The 25,811-nt window shown below is 44.2% G+C and overlaps 1 protein-coding gene across 1 annotated transcript; it reads right to left on the reverse strand.

Annotated features, from left to right (window-relative positions):
• Positions 1-2,004: 2,004 nt before the first annotated feature.
• On the reverse strand, positions 2,005-24,137 carry VPS51 (VPS51 subunit of GARP complex). Its single transcript, XM_066582918.1, has 10 exons — positions 23,923-24,137; positions 20,393-20,522; positions 20,135-20,281; positions 16,265-16,484; positions 14,481-15,189; positions 14,178-14,393; positions 12,152-12,370; positions 10,436-10,557; positions 8,898-8,985; positions 2,005-7,609 (listed from the first exon to the last, which is right to left on the reverse strand). Exons 1-10 carry the CDS (start codon positions 24,088-24,090, stop codon positions 7,349-7,351), a joined length of 2,280 nt encoding a protein of 759 aa, XP_066439015.1. The 5' UTR covers positions 24,091-24,137; the 3' UTR covers positions 2,005-7,348.
• Between the last annotated feature and the right edge of the window lie 1,674 nt (positions 24,138-25,811).

A 25,811-nucleotide genomic window follows, 5' to 3' on the forward strand; every position in this document is an offset into this window, starting at 1 on the left:
CTAGCTTGGAAGCAAGATGTGTTACGGGCGGACATGGAAGCATTCTGGTTCTGTATGGTATCCTGCTGAATATCGCTCCACATTTGTTGTGACTGAGCCTCTAGGCTGTTGAAGTTGGCATCCCAGATGGTCCCATACATGTTTTATTGGTGATAAATCTGGTGACTGGACAGCCATGGAATTGTGTGTGCGGCCGAGCATTATCCTGCTAGAAAATGCCTCTTGGAAGCCACCATGAGAGGAACACATGTGGCTGCAGGATGTCCTGAAAATATCTCTGAGCTGTCAGTGCCTCGTACCACTAGTAGGGGTGCCCCCAAACCATCACACCAGCAGTGGGGTCAGTGTGCCGCTCCACAGCAAAGGCAGGATTCAGGCGCTCACCCCGAGGTCTCCAGACACGACCACAGCAGTTATCAATGCCCAAGCTAAACTTGGATTTGTCCCTGAAGACAACCTGCCTCCACTCTGTAGCAGTCCAATTTTGTCATTCACTAACGAAGGCGATGACAGGTGTCAAAGGAAATACACGTAATGAGCACCATGGGACCAAATGTATAAATATATCAGGGGACAATACAGAGATCTCTCCCATGGTCTGTTTATACCCAGGACTGTGATTGTAACAAGGGCATGCTCTACAACTAGAGGAAAGAAAGTTTCTACACCAACATAGGAGGAAGTTCTTTACTGTAAGAGCAGTGAGACTATGGAACTCTCTACCTGAGATGTGGTGATGGCGAACTCACTAAAAGAGGAGTAAAAAATTTGACAAAATTTTTCATTATACCCAGCTTTATATGAAGGGGCGGAAAAGAAAATCTTTGGGGTCCACGAAAGGCTAGGCAACAACATTTTTCTCTGTATAGTCAAGATTTCTTGCAGGCCAGTCCACTTGAATGTAATGTGATTTCCTATCCCTACTGTCCCACATACATAAAAAGCAACCGTATTTAGTGTACCCCAGTTGCATTGCTAAGAGTATCGCGATGACTTTTAGATCGCCATAGATTTTCCACTTGTGTTCAGCGTATTTGATTGAGTCGAAGAGGGCTGTCATGTTTGCATAAGTCTCCTTCATGTGAACTGCATGACCAACAGGAATAGAAGGAAGACGGTTGCCGTTGTGAAGTAATACAGCTTACAAACTAACCTTGGAGGAGTCTATGAATGGCCTCCATTCAGTTGGATCATGGTTCAAATTCAAACATTTCATCAAGCCATTAATGTCGCAGCAAACAACCAAATTGTTTTTCTTCTCAAAAAAGGAAGCAGATGCCTATGACATTGAATGTACTGCGAGACCCTGACATCCTGTTGGAGAAGATTCCATTGCTCTAGTCTTGACCCTAGAAGTTTCGCCTTCTCTTTTGACAAGTCAAGGTCTCGAATGAAATCACTGAATTCCGCTTGACTCCATCTGTGCAGTGTATCATCTTTTACCTCAAAGTCAGGGTCATGGGATGTGGAAGGCCTGTTGGGGTCTTCTTGTTCCACACTTTCTACTTCAAGCTCATAATATTGGGGTGGAGTAGGAACTGGTAAACTATCTAAATGTGGAATAGGTCGAATAGCAGATGGAAGATTCGGGTATTGAACTGTTCTTGGCATCTTCATTGACAATTCTGCCTTTATAGGCGGAGTCAAGCAGAAAGAGCAGTCATCTGTATGGTTTGTAGGCTCCTGCCAAACCATAGGAACAGCAAAAGCCATAGATTGGCTGAAAAATTAAAAACTTTCTCGTAGTTTAACTGAACAAGAGTTGCAACATATATGTGGAGCCCATGACTTATCCTGGTCCCCTACCTTCAACCAAAATAATGCTGACAGGCAGTCTTCACAAGAGGCGTCAGATTGAGTTTCTGTGATGAAAATGTTATTTTACCACAAATGTAACAAAGATTATTCACTAAATTTACGCATTTTCGTGGCATTTTGATATAGCAAATTTTACACTCCAAAACCAGAAATTCTGAATAAAAGAAAAACAGAAACAATATAAAACTCAGTCATAGCAACATTTATTATGTTTGTAACCTACAAACATATGGAGAACATTGTGTTATGTCAGTTGAGAGGTGTGACAACTCCCCCCAAAAAAGATTCCCACAAAATAAAAATGTAAACTCTAAAAAATTACATGTCACTGTATCTCCAAAGCAAGAGATAATCTGTCTTTTTATGGTAATTTTTGATTTCAGCAGATGGAAATACATAAGAATACGCTAATTTTGAGCTTGAAACAAATTCATCGTTGGGCAGTGTATTTGGTGTGACCACCTTTTGTCTTCAAAACAGCATCAGTTCTTCTATGTGCATTCGCTCACAGTTTTTGAAGGAACTCAGAAGGGAGGTTGTTTCAAACGTCTTGGAGAACTAACCACAGATCTTCTGTGAATGTAGGCGCTAAAAATCCTTCCGTTTCTTCATGTAATCCCAGACACACTCAATGAAGTTGAGTTCAGGGCCCTGTGGGGGCCATATCATCACTTCCAGGACTCCTTGTTCTTCTTTACACTGAAGATAGTTCTTTTGTTTTTATTAAATTATTTTTATACAAACATATACGTTAGTCTCAAATCGTGTCCGGATATTGACATATAGAGTTCATATAGGCTGCTTCTTCCCCTGTAGCTTACATATTTCCCAAAAGGCCAGCAAATTCTTCATTTCTCGAATTTTGTGTGAAAATAGAGTCCTGTTCATCTCTGGGCTCAACCTACCTATTATATACTGCAATCTATCTAGCTACATTACAAGGTACAAGAAACACAAATATATCAATCTAGAAAAAGAATTAAGCAATTTGTAGAAAATACTTGGTACATGTATCGCTATCACATTTATTGCCACACTCAAGACCTCCCCTGCAAGTCAGTCTATCCGCGATTACTCCTGATTCACCTCAAACACTGGAATAATTAGCCCATTGATATGCTACGGCGCAGGTTCAGCGGTGATAACCCAGGAGTACTCAGCCATTTCGACCATCTGCTATAGTATTTGTGGCCTATTTTCCGTTTATATCCCTTTTTCTCAGGGTAGTTACCTGTTGACTTTGTTTCCGAATTCTATCAGTGCAGTGGGGTGTCTCATCTAGCCAGTATTGCGCAATTAGTTTCCTTGCGATATATAAGAGTCCTGCTATTGCAATCCGTTCTTGCTCTTCTGTCGGAAGATATCCAAGGACACATACCAATGGTGCGAAATCCAAGTCAACCCTGTATATATTCTTAATCAGTGTACCTCAGTCCAATATCTGTTTGGCTTTGGCCACCACATCATGTGTATCAGACCAGCAACTTGGGTTTTGCAACGCCAGCAATGGGACGGGGCGGAGCTAAGCATTGCAAAGAACGAGTGGGGAGGAGAGCAGAGGTGAGCCTGCGAGCGAGGAGGGAGGGGAAAGGAGTGACAGCATGGTGACCTCAGCATATATGCGCCGGGCCCATGTCGTGTGAACGGGTGCACAAACGGTACATTTGTGCGCCCGTTCAGGAGCTTGTACGCCCCAGATGGTAGCGTATATCGGCCGGCAAAATGCCAGCCGATATATGCTCGTGGGAATAAGCCCATAGTCTTGCAAAGAGGCTCCAGCTTTATGCGTGCACTTTTTTCCACCATATAAGGACCCTAAATAGACTATTTACCTTGTGAAAGAAATGCTGGATTATCCATTGTGGTGAGTTATGCAACAGGTACAGTAACTGGGGCATCCAGATAATTTTTATTAAGTTAACTCTCCCTACCACCGACAGGGGGAGTCTACACCAGACTTCTAGCTTCTGCTTAAATTTCAACAAAAGCGGGTCTAGATTTAATTTCGTATAATCCAAAATGCTTCTTGATATAATCACCTCCAGACAGGGGTGCAAATCAATGGGGCATGTTTAATAGTAATTGTTAGATCCGGCCTATCGAATGGCATTGCTGTAGACTTGTTCCAATTAATTTCAATTCCAGAATAAAGCCCTTCATAGTATAGACGTAACCTGATTAAAATAACCTTTATTATTCCAAATCTAACACCAAGGCTTAGGGCTGACAGACATATAACAACAGACAAACAGTTATTTGGGGGGAATGCAGTAGACAGAGTACTGTCCAGAAGACCAAAAGTGATGGGCATATAGTGGACAGTGGCAACCCCAAAAATTGACACAGTGGTCACACATATAAGGTTAGATGGCAAAAGCTATGCCGCAAAGATCAGTTTTTTGCCAGTAATGCCTTCACCACTTAACTAGAAAAGTCTGGGATTCATAATTTCATGAACCCGGACAGGAAAAAGGGGCTCAATCAATCTAGAGGTTCAAGAATTTTCAGGTTTGACGCGTTTCCCCGCTTGTAAAAGCAGTTCATCAGGAACCAATTTTGCATAAATATGCTGTCTGGAAACAGGAAAAATATTGAGTCAACATAGGAGATATATCTATAAAACCCTGAGGTGCTCTCATATTAACACAGCAAGAGTCTACTAGTGTGTGAGGCAATATTTGAATAAAGATAGTCGTACTAAGAGGATCGCTTGCCCAATTGTAAGGATACTGTCAGGGTGTAAACCGTACTATACTGCGATGGAGTGCATGTCTGAGGTTAGTACTCTCACTGAAGGTTTTGGACGTTTGTGCTAACCCGGAGCAATTAATGAGTCAGTAGCGTCTACATAGAGTGCCCTGCTGATACATTCTTGCACTCCACTGTGACCATTATAACTACTCAACTAGCCTAGAAATGTATGTTACTGATACTAGCTGACCCACCCGTTACACTACGCTTCTTGCTGACTGGTACACAGTGTAGATGGATGATACGTTTAGTAACTTTCCTGCGATGGCTTCTAATTTCCTCACAAAAATGAGAGCTTGCACTCAGACAATGCCTAGATTAGGTCTCTTTCAGAACTAACTGAGTTGCCTATATTAAACGGAGATGTAGAGATAGAGCCCGTGGCCCTGATGGTGGATGAATACACAAATCCGAGGATGCCCCAGTGGCCTCACGGCACCTGCAGAACAAGGTGTGGAGTGAGCAGGGCAGAAAGCTATGCACACTAATAATGCTGTGTTTGTTCTAAACCATCACAAGCCAATTGCCTTAATCCCAGATACACAAAAGCACTTAATTTGCTTATACAGATGAACTCGAAATGGTTTGTGAATGACTGAACAATCGCCGAATGACGAACGATGACTTTTATGCCTCCATAGCATAAACAATGAGCGATAAATGATTCATGAATGAACTGAATTATGTTACTTACATGAATATACACTAGTTCTAAAAGTGTAATTTAAAACCTTCAAAAAATGTGCGTTGATTATGCATAATATGCATGCACTATATAAATAGAGGCAAGTAGGGGAACATAATATATTTTTTATAGGGGTTGGCGTTTTGCTCTTCTAACAAAATTCCACATTCCCAGCATCTTGTCACACCATAAAATTCTGGTTACCAGCAGCCACCACTAGGGGGAGCTTATTGCATAAGGATTTCTTAACCTTTGCTCACATCTGTATTGGAGGCTTTATTTAGCTCCTTCATTGCACAAAATCACAGACAAAATAGTTCAGTATGCCAGGCAGCATCACAGAATTTCAATAGACCCCATATAGTCAATGCGGTCCTTTGGGCACCATTTCCATCCATGATGTGCTGTATCTAGTATTTTCACTATTCTGTTATTATGACAGAGCAGAACATCACCCATCAACCTAGCCGTGTTGTTGGCAACAGCTGCATGCCAGTCCCAAGCCCGGATAAATGGGAATGGGTGGGGAAAGCAATGGCAAACTACTCTACTACCACTGCCAAAATACGTTATGGATCAAAACCAAATAAGTCCAAATATGGTGCTGGAAGGCGGGCCCCCTGGGCTGGAAGGCACCAATCAAGGCACCAGGGAAGAACAAGGATGAAACCCAAATAACTTGGGCATTAATGACGTGGGCAGGATAAAGCAATTTGGATGCCGGTCTGCTGATGCAGCTCCAAGTGAAAGGTTTCGTTTGTGTTTCTCAAAGATTCCCAACATCGGCACTTGGAACGTCTACTACTACTACTGGAGCAACCAATGCGCGAAACTGGAAGAAGCAAACCAGCAAGGTCGCTTTTCAACAACCAAGAAGCAACAGTCAGGGCAGTTTATGGAAACACGGATTGGTTCAGAAGCGAGAAAGGCGTACGGCAAGGCTGCATTGTATCACCAGACCTTTTCAATCCGTACGCAGAGACAATCATGAGGCGATGCAATCTGGACAAATCAGAAAATCGGAGTCAGAATCGGTGGCAGAAATGTCAACAACTTCTGATATGCTGATGACACCACCCTGCTTGTGGAAAGTGAAAGGGACCTGGAATACCGTATCCAACGAGTGCAAAAGGAAAGCGAGCGCATGGGACTGTATCTCAACAGCAAGAAAACAAAAGTCATGACTATGGTAGGCAACAGTAGAGGGAACATAAAAATTACCAATGAAGAAGTCGAGACGGTTTAAGAATTCATCTTCCTTGGATCCAAAATCAATTGCAACAGGCAATCTGGACCCAAGATCAAGAGATGGATAACGCTTAGTAGGAATGCAATGTTAGGAATGGAAAAGATCTGGAAAAGTAAGGATATGAGCATTGCAACAAAAACCAGACTGGACAAGGCAATCGTCTTTCCCATAACGACGTATGGTTGTGAAAGTTGGACTATCAGGAAAACAGACTTTTCAGAAAATCTCCACTTTTCAGAAGTCATAATTCTTTTTTCTTCTCCCATCGACACGGCCGTATGAGGGCTTGTTTCTTGTGTGGCTGACTGTAGTTTTCATTGGTACCATTTTTGAGTACATGTAATGCATTGTAAAACTTTTATTAATTTTTTTTCAGAGCAAGGAAAGAAAACATTAATTGAGCAATTTTTTTTACAGCGTTAATCGCGCAGCATAAATGACATGATCACGAGTCGGTACGATTAGAACGATACCAAAATGAGTGTAATTTTTTTTAGGTTTTTTCCACTTTTTTGGAAATTATTTTCGTTTCTACATCACTGCATTCAAAGTCCCATAGCTTTTTTGTCTTTTTCCATGGATGCAGCTCTGCCAGGGCTTATTTTTTGAGTGACGGACTGTAGTTTTTATTGGTACCGCTTTGGGGTACATACGACTCTTTTGATCACTTTTATTGCATTCTGATGCCATGCCCTCCACAGGATGTAAATGTAAGTATCCCACAGCCAGGACGTAAACTTCTATCCTGCGGCGTTAAGAGGTTAAGATATACATTATACATTCCCCAAATTTATTCCATCATTATGTAAGCAGATCTTAAAAAGAAATATTTGTGTGCCGTCCTTTCAGCCCCGCTCACAGATCACCTCGATTACACTCTGCTCCATGGGCGCAGGATCCAGGCACCGATGTGCGGCACTGCCCACAACCTCATCCAACAAGCAGTGGACTAGATTCTCATCACTAACAAAGCGCCACAGGTAGAGCTGCAGGTAGTGGCAATCTACTTGGATCTGCTGGAGACCAAAACGGCCAAACGTTCTCAGGCGGACACACTCCAGGAATGTCTTAAGGCTGATCTTAATAATGCCTGTAAGAATAGAAACCTGAAAGGACAGAAATTGATTATAAGTATTTGGTATAAAAACTACAATGCAAATGAGGGAAATACTAAAAAATAAGAAAAAGAGAAGAATAAAAAAGTATATAAGACTTAAAAGGGAACCTGGCCTGTTTCCCCAGCACCGTACGGTGATATTACAGGATTTGTGGGTGAGCTGGGTGATGTATTTTTTATACTCCCTCGATCCAGCACTGTCCCCCTCTGAAGTCAACAGGTAGCACGAAAATCTGACTTCCATCTGCACGCTCTCCAATATACTTGACTCTGCCTAACTTATTTTATGCTGCTGAGGGGACGGGAAAGGTTCCTTTTAAAAAGCGATATATGATCAAAGGGTCCCCTTATGGCAAAAATGAATAAACAAGCCTATATTCACTTCTCCCTGCACGTCCCCCGCCGGCGGCTCCAGGTCTCACCTGTATGTAGTGTTCACAGGCTACAGCAGACTGTATACAGGATGTCACAGGCTCAGCAGTCAATCGATTACAGGGCTCAGTGCTCGATCGCTAAGCCCTGTGATTGGCTGCTTATATTCATATTGGAAGAGGCTGTCTAGATTAAGAAAACCATGGGTGCTTTCTTCCTGAAACAGCACCACACCAGTCCAGTTTGTGTCCGGTACTACAGCTCAGTTCAATTGAAATAAATACTGCTAAGCTGCAATACCAGAAACTCACTGTGAAGATGGGACAGTGTTTTGGGAACAAAGCAGCCATGTTTTGTTCATCCTAGAAATCCCCTCAACATCATCATAAAAGGCAACAAATGCATCCATTTTCTTCTACAGAAGCCAAGAGCAAATAGTAAAAATCAATGCATACCAATGTTTGTGACCTGGTGCAGAGCTAGAGAAAACACAGTGGGGTAGATGTACGAATACTGAGTGATAATTAGATAGTGCAAACTTGGACTAGACAGTCTTCAATTGCAAAAGGTTTATTACTGCGACGCTGCTGAATGAGAAATCTATCAAATCTTTAGACTGTCTGGTACCCATTAGTTGGCTTAGTTCATGCCAAAAAATGTGCCAAACCTTGGTGATGCATTTAGCCCATGCCCCCTTTCAACGAAGGAATGCCCCTTTGTCGGACGAATCGTAAAAAAAAAGTGTCCGAAAGGGTCTAAAACACATAGCAAATGTGATGCAAAACATATCTGTACTTGAAAACTGCTAACCTTTCAACAGTAAATCTTCCCCAGTAAGTCCATGGAGACCGCAGGAGGCAACCGAATGCAAACCAGAGAATTAGAAAGCAGGACAAGCATATTACCTTGTTGAACTGGACGGTGCTGAAGATGTCTATTCTCTCAGAGAAGAGCTTCTGGATGTTGCTGAGAAGGTTTGTATCCAGAGGAGCACTGTTACAAGAAAGACAGCATTAGGACACGGCCTTTTTTTTTAAATTTTTCGTTTTTTTCCTCCTCCTTTTAGAAAATCATAACTTTTATTTAATTATTGACGTAGAGGTCTGAGGGCTTGTTTCTTGTGGGACGAGTTGTATTTGTCAATGGTACTATATAATGTACCGAAAAACGTTTAAAAAATTCTAAGTGGAGTGAAATGGGACAAGAAAAAAAAAATTATATAGGTTTTTTTTTTTTTGGCTGTACTACTTTTATTGTTTACCGAAGATATTTAATATTTTAAAATTATTTTCTGCCGTCATCTTCTGCTAGCTATAACTTTTTTATTTTTCCTATCGACGTAGATGTGCAAGGGCTCACTTTTTGCGGGACGTCCTATAGTTTCTATTGGTACCATTTTGGAGTAAATACGACTTTTTCATCACTTTTTCTTGCAGACAGAGTGATCAAAAAAGCGCAATTCTGGCGTTGGGTATTTTTTTTTTCTAATGACGTTCATCATGTGGGGTAAATAATGCATTACTTTGATAGTTTGGACTTTTTCAGACGCAGCGATACCAAATTTTTTTTGTTTTATTATTTAGATTTTTTTTATTATAAATATAGCAAGGTTTTTTGTTATTACTTTTTATTTTTAATAATTAAACTTTTTAAAACTAATTTTTACTTTTTTTTTAATCTCTAGAGGGGACAAGAACTTGCGATGCTTTGATCGCTCCTGCAGTATGATGTAATATAGAGATGAGCGAGCGTACTCGCTAAGGCAAATTACTCGAGCGAGTATTGCCATTTTCAAGTGCATGCCCGCTCGTACCAAAAGATTCGGGGGCCGGTGGGGGTGAGCGGTGAGCATTGGGGAGCGGGGAGGGGGGGGAAAGAGAGATCTGCCCCCCTGTTTGTCCCCACTCTACACCGCCGGCCCTCGAATCTTTTGGGACGAGCGGGCATGTACTTGAAAGTGGCAACACTCCCTCGAGTAATTTGCCTTAGCGAGTACGCTCGCTCATCTCTAGTGTAATACCATAGCATTACATTATACCACGATTTGACAGGCAATCAAGCCATGTCACAGGCATGATTGATAGGCAATCTACAATGGCAGCCCTCTAGCCTTTCAGAAGGTCCCTTGCTGCCATGCAATGAGTGGCAATTCGCAATCTTATCGCAGGGAGCAGTTCCGGATCCCCGTCAGGGCATTTAAATGTCGCTGTCAGAATTGTCTGCGGCATTTAAAGGGTTAACAGCTCCGATGAGCAGTGCGACTCACTGGAGCTGTTGTGGGCGAGCGTCTGCTGTAAGTAACAGCTTGCGTCCGCACTGTATAGAGCAGGATCAACCCGCGATCCCCCTCCATACACACCCCGAACCTGCAGGATGTAACTGTACAAGAGGCTAATAGTCTGCATGCAAGTATTTATAATACATTCACATGTATTATACTTACCTTGGAGTGTAGCTCTGAGCATATCTCCCCTGTAGTCGGGAGCTGCTATATACAGAGAAGGTGCGTTTACTAGAATCGCTGCTGTGAGCTTTCCGAACCCCTTCCTCATACAAGAGTCCCACCTGGAAAAACAAATAGACAAAGGTTTGTGTATCAGTGAGGACTACAGAAAGTAGTCCTCGATATTCATAAACTACAGGCTAGCCCGGGCCACCCAACTCCAACAATGATTGAAGGCAGTCTCTCTATGCAGAGTAATAGACAACTGTCAGTCATTGGCTATTATTTGGGGCTAGCCTGCAGCTTATGAATATCAAGGACTTCTTCCCAGAGTTCCCTGTGTGTCACTGCTACTGGCAATCCCTTATTAAATGTCAGGACGTAAATGCTGTGAGCTGCACCAAGAATGAAGGAGCAGCAGCATTACTGTACCTTCACAGCTGCACTCCTGCCAACCCCCTGGACAGGGATGTACAACACATTTAGGATTTGAATGGGGCTGCAGTTCCCTGCACAGTGTATGGCCAGAACCCTTCCTGTGCAGGGAATAAGGTGGAGGCCCCTGAGGTTGGTTCCCCCACCAAAAACAATATCATGGCATTTCCTAGTGATATAGCATGGGCATACCCCTTTAGCTTTTGCCATTCTATGCCAGGCTTTATTCCATCATTTACATTGTATGCCCTCCTACATTGAGTAGCCATCTTGATCAGTGTTTCACATTCCTATGTGAAACATTGAGGGGGAGCGTTTAAATGCAACGAGAAGCCAAAGAGCTGACGATTTCTATGCCGGGTGAAACTGACCGACGAACGAGAAGTGCATGATACTCGTTCATCGTTCAGTCGTTGGCTGGCATTTAAACTGAACCAATCCAGCACACAGAACTTCCACAAATGTTAGTTGGGTTTTCTCATCTCAAGCTGGGCTCATGCACCATACTGGTTTCTATGTCTACATGCGAATCGCTTTCACTCTTCTGTTCCCTTATAGCTGCCTTGAAGTCGGGGACATGGAAGCTGATTGGTTCTGCAGCAGCAGAGGTATGGGAAGACATTGCTGCAGAACTAGGCGGGTTTACCATTCAGTCATCTAGAAATGTGTTGGGTAAATAGGACTTGGGCAGCAGACTTGAGCTGAGAAAGGTTTAACAGGTGACCCTGAAACGCGTTGCATGATGGATGGAATTGCCTCGTCTTTGAGCTGAATAAACTGCATTTAGCAAACTTTCGATTCAGGTTACTAATATATGAAGATATAAGACATTGCATTTGTGCAGTAGACTTGGGGGGGGGGGGGGTTTACAAACCCCATCACCTAAGTAAGATAGACATTTTCACTCACCCTTTCTATTTACGACTGTCCCCTGAGTGCTATTATTCTTTCGCCTTGCATGCCAATTGTAGCGAGACCTGATGGTTTATGGGTGGGAAGCGGCCTCCTTATGTGAATGTCTGGGTTTGGATGGGAAAACCAGTGAATGTTACATATCTCCTAAATTAAGCCAACTCAGCATCTGGTACGAGGATGCTTGATCCTTTTGGGTTCACCCCCCACACCAGGTGAGTGCATTCTCCTTTTAGACATTTATATTTCATTACTGTGTGTGCGGCGCTGCTCCCCGTTTTTTTTAACGTTCTGGTATGAATGGTTCTGAGAGAGGAAATACATTCTGCAAATAGACCAGCTAGCAAGGAGACAAACTACTAAATTCACCTGCACATCCACACCAGTGATATCTTCCACTACTCGCTTCATGACCGCTCGCACATTTCGGGGTTCAATGGTGGTCACCCAGTCTCTGGTCTCAACACTTTTGCGTAACATCTGAGAAATGACGAGCCCTTGAGACTTCACATACTGATTGAGGAGGGTCTGGGCTGTGGATCGAGCCAAGGAACAGAGAGTGCTGACCGGGGTTACTGGAGAATGGTCCTAGACATGAGAAGAAGAACATATCTGATGTCTGCCACAGTCTAGAAACATTTAGAGGAAAACACATTGAGATATTAAGGCTTCTTCACACCAGTAAATATGCTGATAACACATAGCAAACACACTTCTTATGGGTGCTTGTATGTAGACAGTAAGCCCAGTATGGTCTCTTCTATCTAGACTGTCAAGACCAATAAAGATCAAATACACATTGATGGCATATACTGCTTGTAGTTACAGGCTACACTGACCTCTCTGGGGAGAATACAACCATTACAGGAGTCTTCCAATATAGGATGCTGCATATTCAGGAATACTAGCAACTTATAGAATTATTTAACCACTTAAGGACCAAGCACATTAAGTTTATGGTGCTTGGTCCTGGGCTTTAATCCCGGTCAATAGTAAAAAAAATATGCCGCAAGATTAAAGCTCCTACAATGTAGGAGGAGCAGGTGGAGTGCTTGGTTATTAGTCACTTCTGCTATTTGAACCGGCAATCACTTGACCACCGGGTGCCCCCTGCCACAGCAGAGCTGCAGGGTCCTAGCAGACCCAGATCAGCTCTGTTAGTGACTACTGTAACTACAAGGGAATGTTTTCCTCTGTATCTGGTGCTCCTATGGATGCCTCAGTTACATTGGAAAAGTGTGAAATTAAAAAGATAAAAGGCAATGTGAATGTCCCTCAGAGGTCTTATAAAAAAAAAAGTTACAAAAATAAGTAAAAAATAAAATAAAAATGATATATAGTTATAAAAAGAAAATGACCCACCAACCTAAACAGTCGCAGTATGCGCCCTGTAATCAGAGACTATACAAATGATATGCCAAAACGTCCAAAACAAAATGAGGAACCCATTCCTGGACTTTATTTTACTGTAAATATATTCATTTTAAAAATAAACTACAAAAAAAAAAGGTTCGTTTTTACCCCTAATAAAAAGAAATTCTGTGAAAAAATATATTAACCCTTTGCAATCCAATTTTGGATTCAGGGTTTCCTAGGGGGCTTTCTCTTTCTGCCATTATACAATGGTGCTATCTGCTGGCTAGAGCCAGTACTGCAGTATGTGACATGCCAGAGAGGCCCCTGACAACACAGAAGCCTGCAATATACAGTAAGAATACCCTGCTGGACGTCTTCCGACATCAGAGCTGCACAGGCTTCAATCAGAATGTAGGAAGACATCAGAGAGTGGATTGGAAAAGGTTAAAAAAATAGCCCATTTTCCCTAAAAAGTATATCTCAGAAAACTCTATTCAGGTTTTTGAGATGTAAATGTTACATGGTTTTTAAACTTTTTGCATTGTAATGTAAGTTGGTGATATTTACTTGTCTTGATTATGGGAAAAAAATTGTAATAAAAAAAATAGCCTAATATATCACAGAAAGAGAAAATCTGCAAAACTAATTTTGTTTTGAAAAAAAAAAAAAAAAAGAATACATGGCTAAAATCTTTAAAACGTGCCAGGTCCTTTAGGACCACGATACCCTGGTCCAATTTGTATCCTGGTTTTCCTAGGGGGGGTTACTCTTTTTCTGCCGTTATACAGCGGTGCCATCTGCTGGCTAAAGCCAGTACTGCATGAAGTGACACCTTGGTTAGGCTCCAACAGCAGAGAGGCTGGCAATATAAAGTAAGAGAACCCTGACAGACGTCTTCCCAACATCAGAGCTGTACAGCCTTAAATCATAATGTCTTAAGACGTCAGACAGTGGAAAGGGTTAAATATAATAAACATTGCATACGGCAATAAATAAGCACAAATAGCAACCCAGCAGCAGTGATACTTCTTCGTTTTACCTGTCCCAGAAACTGTTCATCGGTTAGGGTTAGTATGTAGCTAATGGTTGAAGTCTCATAGTCCAAGCACAGGCGAGAGAGAAGCAGCAGCAGCAATGGTGGGGTATTGGCTCCCTTCTCTCCTGGGGAATCGCAGAACTGTCGCGCTGTCTGGCACACAGACTTGATAAAAGCTACAATCAGTCCTTCTCGGACACCCTGACTGCAGAATTCACCCTGGAAAGAAGATATGAGAGGAAGGCGTATTATGATGGTATAAGAGGTTGAGAAACAGGACACTTATGTATTTCCACCGGCACTCACCTTGAAGTATGGCTTGTCTGAGAAAGCCACATCCTTAGCAGTGAAGAGATGCACAGAAGCCAAAACGGATTTAATTTGGTTTAAAACTGATCCGGACAGCACCGCCAGTAAGTCACCCAGTGCAGGAGCCTCTTTCCCAGGTACCCTTGGAGCAGCGAGGGCTTGTCGGACATCAGTAATGCAAACTTGAAAGAAGTCTTTCAAGGCTTGTAGATATTGAGACAACCGTTCCTGCGCCGCCCTTACAACAATCTCTGTGCCCCTTCTATTAAAACTACATCCAGGTACCAACTTAGAGGGTGCCTGCAGGCGTCTGTGGAACCGATCCAAGGCTCTTACTAATAGGGAGTTGTCTCCGGGGTTCTTTTCTTCTCGCAGGCGTTTCTCCACAATTTCAAAGTAACCCTCGCTCAGTTCATCCAAGAACTTAGTCAGCTTTTCCTCCGCCATTTGGGCTGTGCTTCCCGGCTCCTTACAGAAGAGGCTTTGGTACGATGCTGCGAGGAGACAGGCGTCACTTATAAATCCACCACACCCCCGGTCAACAAACTCCAGAATATCACTTGCCCCTACTAATTCAGAGAGGTGGGAGGCTAACCGTCCACGTCCATGGGCAAGGAATTCATCACACAGCAGAGGAGCCGGTTCCTCCAAGCTCAGGAGGAGCTCCACACATTCAGCAAGGTCCTGCGGGGAAGAGGAGGGATCCCTGAAGAAAACAAGACATCAAAAGTGATCACACAGAGATCCATTTATAGGACGTGCCTACATCTAAAATGACATTTAACTGAGTACTAGAGAACAAACCAAGTAATAAAGTATCTCAAAGTTTCACAAAGTTCTTGAACTACTACAAACTACTGAAACCACTGCACAAAACTACGGCTGCAGAGCATTTTAACCACTTAGTAAGTGACCTGTTTTGGGTTTTAATGACCAAACTTTTATATTTTATTTACAGTTTTTTTCCATTGTTGCATTCTAGGAATCCCCCCCGCCGGCCCCCTAATCTTTTCCGGCAAGCAGGCATGTACTCGAAAATGGCGATACTCACTCGAGTAATTTCCCTTAACGAGTACGCTCGCTCATCTGTACTCATAACCCCTTGGTGACATGTGACTCCATACACGGCAGGTGTACCGATACCCGGCAGCAGCATTCGTGATCAGAGAGAACTCAAATTGTGGCTATTAATTGTTTGGATGCTGCTGTCAATTCTGACATTGGCATTTAAATGGCCTAATGAAGGCAGGGTGCTCCCTTTGTAGCTGAATGGCTTGCCTGTGACAAGATTGTGGGTGGCTGTTCATACATCTCGTTAGCTCGGGGCCTCGTGAAGTAGAAAAAAAAACCTCTATGAATTTGTTATCGTAATGGAACCGGCCCGCAGAAAAACGTTAACATGTCATTTTTGCTGCACTGTCCATGCTATATACAAAAAAAAAAGTCCCAAATACAACTCGGCCCACACAAAACAAGTCCTCATATACCTACGTCAATGGAAGAATAACGTCGTAATTTTTTTCAAAGCAGAGAGGACAACAGAAAAATGAAAAAAAAAAGAAAAATGGCCGCTACCTCAGGGGGATAAGAGGTATCAAACTTTTTTTTAGGTTTTATTGTTTTTGCACAATAAAAAAGTTCTTTATGTCACAACAATCAGCAACCAATAGTTTTTCTTAATTTTTCCATCTATAGTCTGACACCTTTAAAGATCCCCGGTAGGAGTTATTTAATCCAAAACATGTAATGCTTTGGAAACAACCAAAAGGCAAAGCAAATACCTGAATCTCTGGCGTAGTGTGCCAGCCAAACCTGCCATGATGGCCTGACAGTCAGTCTGGATGCCATGGAAGGAAGGCATATGCTGGTACTGATGGAGTACACTGCGGGCTTTGGCATGGTAGGACACAGCCTGGACATAAGCACCGAGCTCAATGCATTTTTTCAGACGAGCTGGAAGTTCGAATAAGAACTGCAATTTGCGAAGCAGAGTGTGGACGCCTGGAGGAAACAGAACACAGCGTCAGCAGGGAGAGAACTGCAAAATGAGACTCCCACAATATCAACACAAGTGTAAAGCTGGATCTAGACAGAAGACGGCTACTATTCCTAATTTACCCATTAATGTGTTTGGTGGAATGGCAATGTGAATTCTTTAGAGTAGAGGGGTGGGAGATAAATGGCTGCAGACACCTCTGTCATCACCAGTCTTGGAGGAAATAAACAGGACACTTGGGCTGAGCCCACGGAAGTTACAGTGTTATTACACAGGACGACCGTAGGGCGCTTAACCCCTTAATGACGCGGCCCCTTTTTCTTTTTCCATTTTCATTTTTTCCTCCCCCCTTTATTTATCCATCGACGTCGCTGTATGAGGGCTTGTTTTTTGCCGGACAAGTTGTATTTTGCAATGGTGCTATTTAAAGTACCATATAATGTACTGAAAAATTTTTAAAAAATTTAAAGTGGAGTGAAATGAAAAAAAAAACAATATTTCGCCATCTTTCAGTGCGTCTTGTTTCTACGGCGCACAAACTGCAACAAAAGCGACATGATAACTTTATTCTATGGGTCGATACGATTACTACGATACCAAACTTGTATAGGGTATTTTTTTACTGTACTACTCTTTTTTTTTTTTTTCAAAGACATTAAATTTTTTTCAATTATTTTCTGCTGTCATTTTGTGCGCGCAATAACTTTTTTATTTTTCTGTCGACGTAGTTGAGCAAGGACTCATTTTTTGTGTGATGTCCTGTAGTTTCTGATAGTACCAATGTGGAATACACACGACTTTTTGATCGCTTTTTATTGCGTTTTTTCTGGGAGACAGAGTAACTAAAAAAATGCATTTCTAGCGTTCTTAAATTTTTTTTTCGGACGACGTTCACCGTGCGGGAAAAATAATGCGCTACTTTAATAGATCGGACTTTTACGGACGCGGCGATACCAAATACATATTTTTATTTTATGATTTTGATTTTTTAATAATAGATATGGCAAAAGGGGGGGGGGGAATTTAAACTTTTATAACTTTTTTTTTTTTTACAATTAAAAAAAAAAAAAAAAAAAAACTTAGATTTTTTGTTAAACTTTACTTTAAAGTCCCCCTGGGGGACAACAACTAGCGATGCTTCAATCGCTCCTGCAGTATGACGTAAAGGGGGGGGGGGGGGATTTAAACTTTTATAACTTTTTTTTTTTTTACAATTAAAAAAAAACTTTGATTTTTTTTTTTTACTTTACTTTAAATTCCCCCTGGGGGACTACAATTAGCGATGCTTCGATTGCTCCTGCAGTATGCCGTAATGCTATAGCATTACGTCATACTGCCATTTAACAGGCAGTCTCTCAAGCCACCCCACGGGGATGGCTTGATAGGCAGTCTGGTAAGGCAGCCCTGGGGCCTTTCAGAAGGCCCCCAGCTGCCATGACACTTGCACGGCTCCCCTGATCTCACCGCAGGGGGGGGGGGGGGGGGCGTGCGGCATTTAAATGGTTAATAGCTGTGATTGGCCGAACGTCCGATAGCGGCTATTGCCCGCGGGTGTCAGCTGTAACAAACAGCTGACGCCCGCACTGTATGAAGACAGGTTGCCCCACAACCTCTCTTCATACATACCCCGCCGCTCCATGACGTACCTATGCGTCATGGAGAGGGAAGGGGTTAAAGGCGCCTGACAGTCATCCCAGCGATAATCGCTCCTATGCTTTCACACAAGAGTCATGATCACTCAGTGAATGGAGGCAGAGCGGGCTGGAGATCACTTCCGCTCGCCAACCCGCCTCCATTCACAGTGAACAGGCAGTCGTTCATAGATGATGGACTGCCTGTTTACATGAGCTGATTGTCATTTGATTTTTATCCCTGCACAAACTGAAAGACAAATGATAAGCAAAGGAATTATCATTCATCATTCAGTCGCTGGCAGCACAGACACTGCAGGATTATTGTTCAGATTGCTTAGATCCGCGAGAACCTGAATGGTAGTCGTTCCATGTAAAAGGGCCCTTAAACTGTCAGTTGATCTCATTGACAAATACGGCCATTGTTTAAGGGTATTCCAACAGTATCAAGGTATCCCACAGGATAGAAAATAATCGGATCGGTGGGGGTTTGATTGCTGGGACCTCCACCAGTCGCCAGAACTAGGATCACGTATACTCCCAAATGACTAGAGGAGAAGCGTGTGCTCCATTCATTTTAATGGGACTACCAGAGATAGTTGAGTACAAGCAGACCCCACCGATGAGATAGGTATCCCTTGTGGAAAGGGGATAACTTGATATTACCAGAATACCCCTTTTATATGTGCAGATTGTTTTTGATGTATTAAAAGGGATGTCCCATACAAATATTAATATTAATGTTAATAGTTCATTCCAGCCCATAATTAAAACATTTTTTAAAAACTGTAAATACATAAAAGCTTCTATCTACAGACATCCCAGGACTAATCTTATAATAGCACCACCTGCTGTTTCTATTAAAGAGCCTTTCTATGTCCGAGCCACTTCAATTAATATTCCAAGGTGGTCGCTCCTACTCTGCGCTGCTCCTCTGCAGTAATGCTGTCTTATCACCGGCTCAGCATCTCTTCTGACATCGGAGAAGATGCAGCAACTTCAGAAGTAGGCGCTTACCCCACCAGGGATCCCTCCAAATACCCAGAGGAGCAGAGAGAGAAGCAGGACTGAGCATGTGTGACCACCTTGGAGCAATCACTGAGGTGGACATAGAATAGAAACAGCAGGTGGCGCTATTCTAAAATTAGTCTTAAAATATAGGGGATGGAAACATTTCCTTATAGGTTTTTATATTTTCTCCTGCTCAACACAAGTGTTTTTCATAGCTTCCACGGAAGACAATGGAGAGCCATGCAAATGTACAGCCACCGCGCCATTCATTTTCCACCTCGATGCAGGATGAGGTATCTCCTTTCTGAAGTTAAGTGGGATTCCTATCTTTCAGACCTGTGGAGATGCCATAAATATTTTGGGTGGGAGTAACCCTTTAAGGACTGCTGATCACCAAGGCCAAGAAAATTCTACATGCAATTTGGCCGCCTGCAGACGGGTAAAAATTCCGCGGCGGGATTTCCACCTCTGGAAGCTGTCATAGGATTGTGTTAACAAACGCAATCCTATGCAGATGGCCTCGATTTGGCCGCGCAAAATTTTGTGCGGCAAACAAACCGCGGCATGCTCTATGCGAGCCCCGCACAGAAACGTCACTCACCGCCCGCCGGCTCCGCTCTGCGCATGCGCCAGCTGCCCGGCAGTCGGCACATGAAAGAGCCGGGGCTGCGGGAGAGGAGAGTGCCCGTGCTGCTCTCTGCAGACGCTCGGGTCGGGTCCCGCTGCGAGAATTCTCGCAGCCGGATCCGACCTGGCCGTCTTTAGGCGGCCTTTGTCTAATATACTTGTCAAACAAGACACTTTCCAAATGTATGAAGTGCATGTGCAGCTATTGTAACACGACTGTACAAACACCTCAGAAGGTAAAGAACTACATGTATGTCATTTACATGATATTACCGACATACAAACTGGAAGCACAGCAGAATACCAAGCTGGTATAAACAGTGTGTTGCCACCTATTAAAGAGCCCGTCATAAAAACCATGCAACCATGAAAGAGCTGCCACTCACCGCTAAGCTTTGTAATATGATGATGCCTCTCCTGCAGGGTACTACTGATGCGGGCACTAAACTCGGTGATTACTGCCATGTTGGTGGCCAGGCCATCCATCTCATCCTCCATCTTTTTAAAGTCATTTTTCATCTTGCGGATGGTGTCTGCGGAATTAGAAAATGCTGATTAGCACTTTGCCCTGTGGAAGTAGTTCCATCTGATCGCAGATTTGCCTGCAGCAGCGCAGTGATCCAATATTAACTCCGAGCACCCACCTGTCGCAGAGATGAACTTATTGTAATTCTCATACACCAGAGTCTGCATATCACTGTCCAGTGCCCGTATCTGACGAACCATATCAGCCTCGATGTCCATCAGCTCAGCCAGGGATTTTTCTTTCCTCAGCTGCATAGAAATGAGGAAAATATAATATGAACAACAAATACACTCTGTCAAAAAAAGGTAGAATAAGGCCGCTTTCACATCTGCGTCGGAACCGCCCGCCGAGGGTTCTGTCACCGATCCGGCTCCAAATACCGGAAGAAGAGTGTCTGCATTAAGCACTTTTTCTTCCGTTCAAAAACCGGACGGAAAGCAGGCGGACCCCATTGTAGTCAGTGGGGGCTGTCTGATGCTGGTCGGTTCCGTCCAGAGACGGGGCAGGAAAGCGAAATCCCCAAGGCAGTGTGACTACTGTAAGGCTTCATGTCCACTAGGTAATTGGATTTAGCAAATTCGTGTGGGTGTCCCGCACGCGTGATCCGCGCCCATAGGGATGTATTGGACACCTGCAGGTAAGTAAATACCTGCGGATGTCCTTTTTCCTTGCCGCGTGGATCGAACGTGCGGGAAATTGCCCGCAGCGTGCTCCATTTTCTGCGAGTTTCCCGCATGGACGGCTCCCGCAGGCTTCCATTGAAGCCTATGGAAGCCGTCCGGATCCGCGGTGCACCCACAGCTGAATTTCTGCTCTGCCGCAGTAGCCCGGGAGAGCAGCAGTTCAAAAAGCTACCACGTGCCGAGCACATTCGCCAGGCTGAAGAAAGAAGATCCGGCCGCGACGGAGGGCACATCCGTAGTGTCCGGACAGGTGAGTAAATCCTATTTTAAGGCCTCATGTCCGCAGGAATAGAGGGACTCGCTGCAGGATTCTGCATGGAGAATCCGTGTGGGCCCGAATTACCTAGTGGACATGAGGCCTAAGGCCTCACATCCACGGGCGGGTTGGAAGCCGCAGCAGAATCCGAGCCTGCGTGCCTGTCCGGGTCTGTTCTGCAGGTGTGTGCGGGTTCGCCAGCGCACATGGCAGTACTTTTTTTTAACCTCTTAATTACATGGCCTATTTTGGGGTTAAGGACGCAATGATTTTTGGCGGATTTTCATCTCCATTTTTCAAAAGTCATAACTTTTTTATTTTTCTGTCGACGCTGCCATATAGGGGCTTGTTTTTTGCGTGGCGAAGTTTAGTTTTTGATGGTGCTATTTTTGGGTACATCGACTATATTGTAAAACTTTTACTATTTTTTTATGATAACAGTGAGAGAAAACGCATCAATTCTGCCATAGATTTTGTTTTGTTTTTTTTTTACAGCGGTAAGCATGCAGCATAAATGAAATAATCCTTTTTTCTGCGGGCCGGTACGGTTACAACGATACCAAAATTCTTACATTTTTTTTAGGTTTTTCCACGTTTCTGCAATAAAACCCGTTTTTTTGGAAATCCAATTTTTTTTCTAAATCGCTGCATTCAAAGTTCTGCAACTTTTTAACTTTTCTACGTACGGAGCTCTGTGAGGGCTTACTTTTTGCGAGACAAGCCGTAGTTTTTATTGGTACCATTTTGGGGCATATATGGCTTTTTTGATCACTTTTATTGCGTTTTTAGGGAGGCAAAACGCTAAAAATTAGCATTTTGCCTCAGTTTTTTAGCGTTTTTTTAATGCGTTTTTACATGCGGAGTCAAAAGCATGTGCAACGTATTGTACACATAGTTACGTATGCGACAATACCAGATATGTGGGATTTTAATTTTTTTTATCTTTTTTTATGCTAATAAGACAAAAAGCACAAAAAAGGGTTTTACTTGTACATTTTTTTTTTAGACTGATTGTGTCCCTCTGGGGGACTTAAGGCACAGCACTGATGATCGCTGTGATAAGGCATGGCAGTAAACTTCTGTCCTGCCATGCCTTATCACTTATACAGCGATCACAGGCTATGGCAATATAGGAAGCAGGTATCTGGCGTCCTGTTGCCATAGCAACCAGCCGGGCTCTCTGTGATTATATCGCGAGAGCCCAGCAACTTCACAGAGGGAGTGCGCTCCCTCTGTGATCCCTTCCCATGCCGCGATCTACATAGATCATGGCAGGAAAGCGGTTAACAGCGGGGGGGGGGGGGGGGGGGGGGGGGGGGGGCACATTTCCGATGCACCCCCGTTGTTGCAGCGGGAGGCTGGCTGCCGCTGCGGGACAGCGCGAGATCACTTATGATCTTGCGTCATCCCCAGGATGTAAGTTTACGCCCTGTTGTGGGAAGTAACTGGCTGCCAGGACGTAAACTTACGCCCTGGAGCGGTAAGGGGTTAAACTCTTGCTGTCCCACGGAATCCATGGCCCATCCTCAATGTCAATTGAAGACGGGCCACGGATCAGACGGCTTCCATTGACTTTGATGTAAACCGTCCGTGCGGGAACCGCACTGAAGTGGAGCATGCTGCGATTTCATTTCCACACCCAAAGATCCGCAAATCAAATCTGCATGCTTTAATGCAGGTCGGGATGCCCATGATTCCCTATGGGTGGCTTGAACCACGGATCATCCACGGCATAAGAGCAGCCATTGAGGAGTTGAAGGGGATTTGCTGGAACTAAGCATTGTTAGACCGGCTCATCCATGAGCGCCTGTGACTTGTACAGGTCAGACATCTAGAACACGTGAAGATGAGGCGTCCACAGCCCTCACGCCCCTTCACTATGTGGTCCGGCCTTAAAGGGGTTGTCCCGCGCCGAAACGGGTTTTTTTTTTAACCCCCCCCCCCCCCCCGTTCGGCGCGAGACAACCCCGATGCAGGGGTTAAAAAAACAAACCGCTCAGCGCTTACCTGAATCCCGGCGGTCCGGCGTCTTCATACTTACCTGCTGAAGATGGCCGCTGGGATCCTCTGTCTCCGTGGACCGCAGGGCTTCTGTGCGGTCCATTGCCGATTCCAGCCTCCTGATTGGCTGGAATCGGCATGTGACGGGGCGGAGCTACATGGAGCCGGCATTCTGCACGAGCGGCTCCATTGAAGAGAGCAGAAGACCCGGACTGCGCAAGCGCGGCTAATTTGGCCATCGGAGGGCGAAAATTAGTCGGCTCCATGGGAACGAGGACGCTAGCAACGGAGCAGGTAAGTAAAAAACTTTTTATAACTTCTGTATGGCTCATAATTAATGCACAATGTACATTACAAAGTGCATTAATATGGCCATACAGAAGTGTATAGACCCACTTGCTGCTACGGGACAACCCCTTTAAGACAGGGCATCAATGTTTAGTTCAAAAAGACCCTCTGACGATGCCCCCCCCCCCCCTTTCTTGCCCTTCGTGGTCACATCATTCACATTTATACCTGTTTATTTGCACCAAAATTTACACATTTCCCCTCAATTGGGATTATTGATGACAACTGTCCATAGCAACCAATCAGAGCGCAGCTTTCATTTTCAGAAGTTCTGTAATAAAACGAGAGCTGCGCTGTGATTGGTTGCTACGGGCAACAGCACTCTCCGTCCGTGCCGCCCTCCCGCAGAGCTGACGTCACCTTGGTGAGGTAGAGCTCCGGATGGAAGTGCACGCCGTCGATGTCCGTGGGGTCCAGTAACTTCTCGCTGCTCTTGCCCTCATCGTTGATGCCATAGTAGAGCTTGAGCATGCCGTGCGCCTTCCTCTTCTTCCCCTCCTCCTCCTCGCTCACAGCTGCGGCAGACATGTTCCTCGTATCTCAAAGCGAACTGCGCAACCGTACGAGCCGCCAGCTTCCTGTTCCTGCGTAGTGCGGGCGGACGGCTTCCTGAGCGGATGTCCGTGCACAGCTGCAGATGAGGCAGCCATACTGGATGCAGGAGCACAGGGTCCTTGTAGGGCGGGGGCCGCTACTGAGAGAGGAGTCGGGGCTCCTTGTAGGGCAGGGGGCGCTACAGAGAGAGGGGAGCCCGGGTCTTTGTAGGGCAGTGGGCGCTACAGAGAGAGGGGAGCCCGGGTCTTTGTAGGGCAGGGGGCGCTACAGAGAGAGGGGAGCCCGGGTCCTCGTAGGGCGGGGCCCGCTACAGAGAGAGGGGGGAGCCCAGGCTCCTGGTAGGGCAGGGGCCCGCTACAGAGAGACGGGGGAGCCCAGGCTCCTCGTAGGGCAGGGGCCGCAACAGACGGAGGAGTCCAGGGTACTTGTAGGGCACGGGCCACTAAAGATGGAGGAGTCCAGGGGCTGCTATAGAGAGGGGCTCATTCAATGTGTTACAAATAAAGTTTTCTATTTTCTTGACACTGATTTCAAATGTATTCTCAGACTTTAACTGTTGCTCTAGCCATTTACATCAGGTCTGGGCTATTCCCTGGCACATGTGAACCAGTGATGTCTGCACAAATACAGTATTGTGTATAGGCACGCAAGCAAAGGACGCTCGTTCACTGCACAAAGTTGCACAGGAGCGAGCGTATTTTGAAATACGTTTGTGTTAAACCGGCCTTAAGGTTGGATCCACACAGGGGCTGATTTGCAGCAGAATGTCCGCAGCGCGCATTATGCTGCAGATCAGCAGCGGATAGCTTGCGTCCGAACATGCACCATTAGGTGGGTATTTTGAGGCGGGTATTATCACGTTTTTCTATGCACAATTCACCCGCTCATTGAGAAGAGGTGAATTCCACATCGGGAAAAGGCGATAAAATTGACATGTTGTGGAACTGAATTCCGCACCGCATGGCAATTTCCGCACTACATGTTTTGTGCTGATTATTTCTGCAGCTTGTGGACGAAATTTTCAAAATCTCATCCACTTTGGCGCTACTACAAATGCAGCGGAATTTCCATTCGGCGGTCTGCACAGATATTCCGCAGCTAATCCACCCTGTCTGGACCCCCTAGTAGTAGAATAAAGAAGTATACATATAATTTCAATTAAATATGTTTTATAAATGAACTTCTAAACAGTAAGTCCTGAAGAGGGTAACATACAGGTTATAGGCATGATGTAAGATCACCAGGTGGCAGATTAGGAACTTCCATATGGAGCATGAAAATAGGAGAAGTTAGATGTTTTATAAGGCAACTATCACATCTGCGCTGGAACCTCCATTCAGAGCGGCTCGATGCAGATCCGGCACAAAATACCAGAAGAAAAAGTGCTGTTTTTTTTAATGGTCAATATATTGTAACAAAATGGTACAATATTGAATATCCTACTTTCCTTTTATGTCTATAACTTCATCATCTTGCCTGACAGAGAATTTTGGCTGTCATATTTAGGTTCAGCACCCTGAATATTGGTAAGAACACGGATGCACGTGACCTGAGGCAAGTTCTGCGTGGACACTGACGTCACGGCACTTGCTGAGATTTAATAACCAATGGTAATAAGTGAATTATAATAAGTTATGTATAAGAAAGGTGTCTTCTAGCCTCGTTTCCAATGTTTTTGTCTAAAAAAACCGTAT

The sequence above is a fragment of the Eleutherodactylus coqui genome, chromosome 11 (assembly GCF_035609145.1).
Source record: "Eleutherodactylus coqui strain aEleCoq1 chromosome 11, aEleCoq1.hap1, whole genome shotgun sequence".
In the NCBI taxonomy this organism is placed as follows: domain Eukaryota; kingdom Metazoa; phylum Chordata; class Amphibia; order Anura; family Eleutherodactylidae; genus Eleutherodactylus; species Eleutherodactylus coqui.

Excerpts from the sequence above, each read along its gene's own strand:
- VPS51 (XM_066582918.1), bottom strand. The coding sequence starts at position 24,090 with ATGTCTGCCGCAGCTGTGAGCGAGGAGGAGGAGGGGAAGAAGAGGAAG. Across the intron at positions 20,523-23,922 it reads CGGAGCTCTACCTCACCAAG|CTGAGGAAAGAAAAATCCCT; the intron begins GTGACGTCAGCT and ends ATTTCTATGCAG. Across the intron at positions 16,485-20,134 it reads TCATATTACAAAGCTTAGCG|GCGTCCACACTCTGCTTCGC; the intron begins GTGAGTGGCAGC and ends TGTTTCCTCCAG.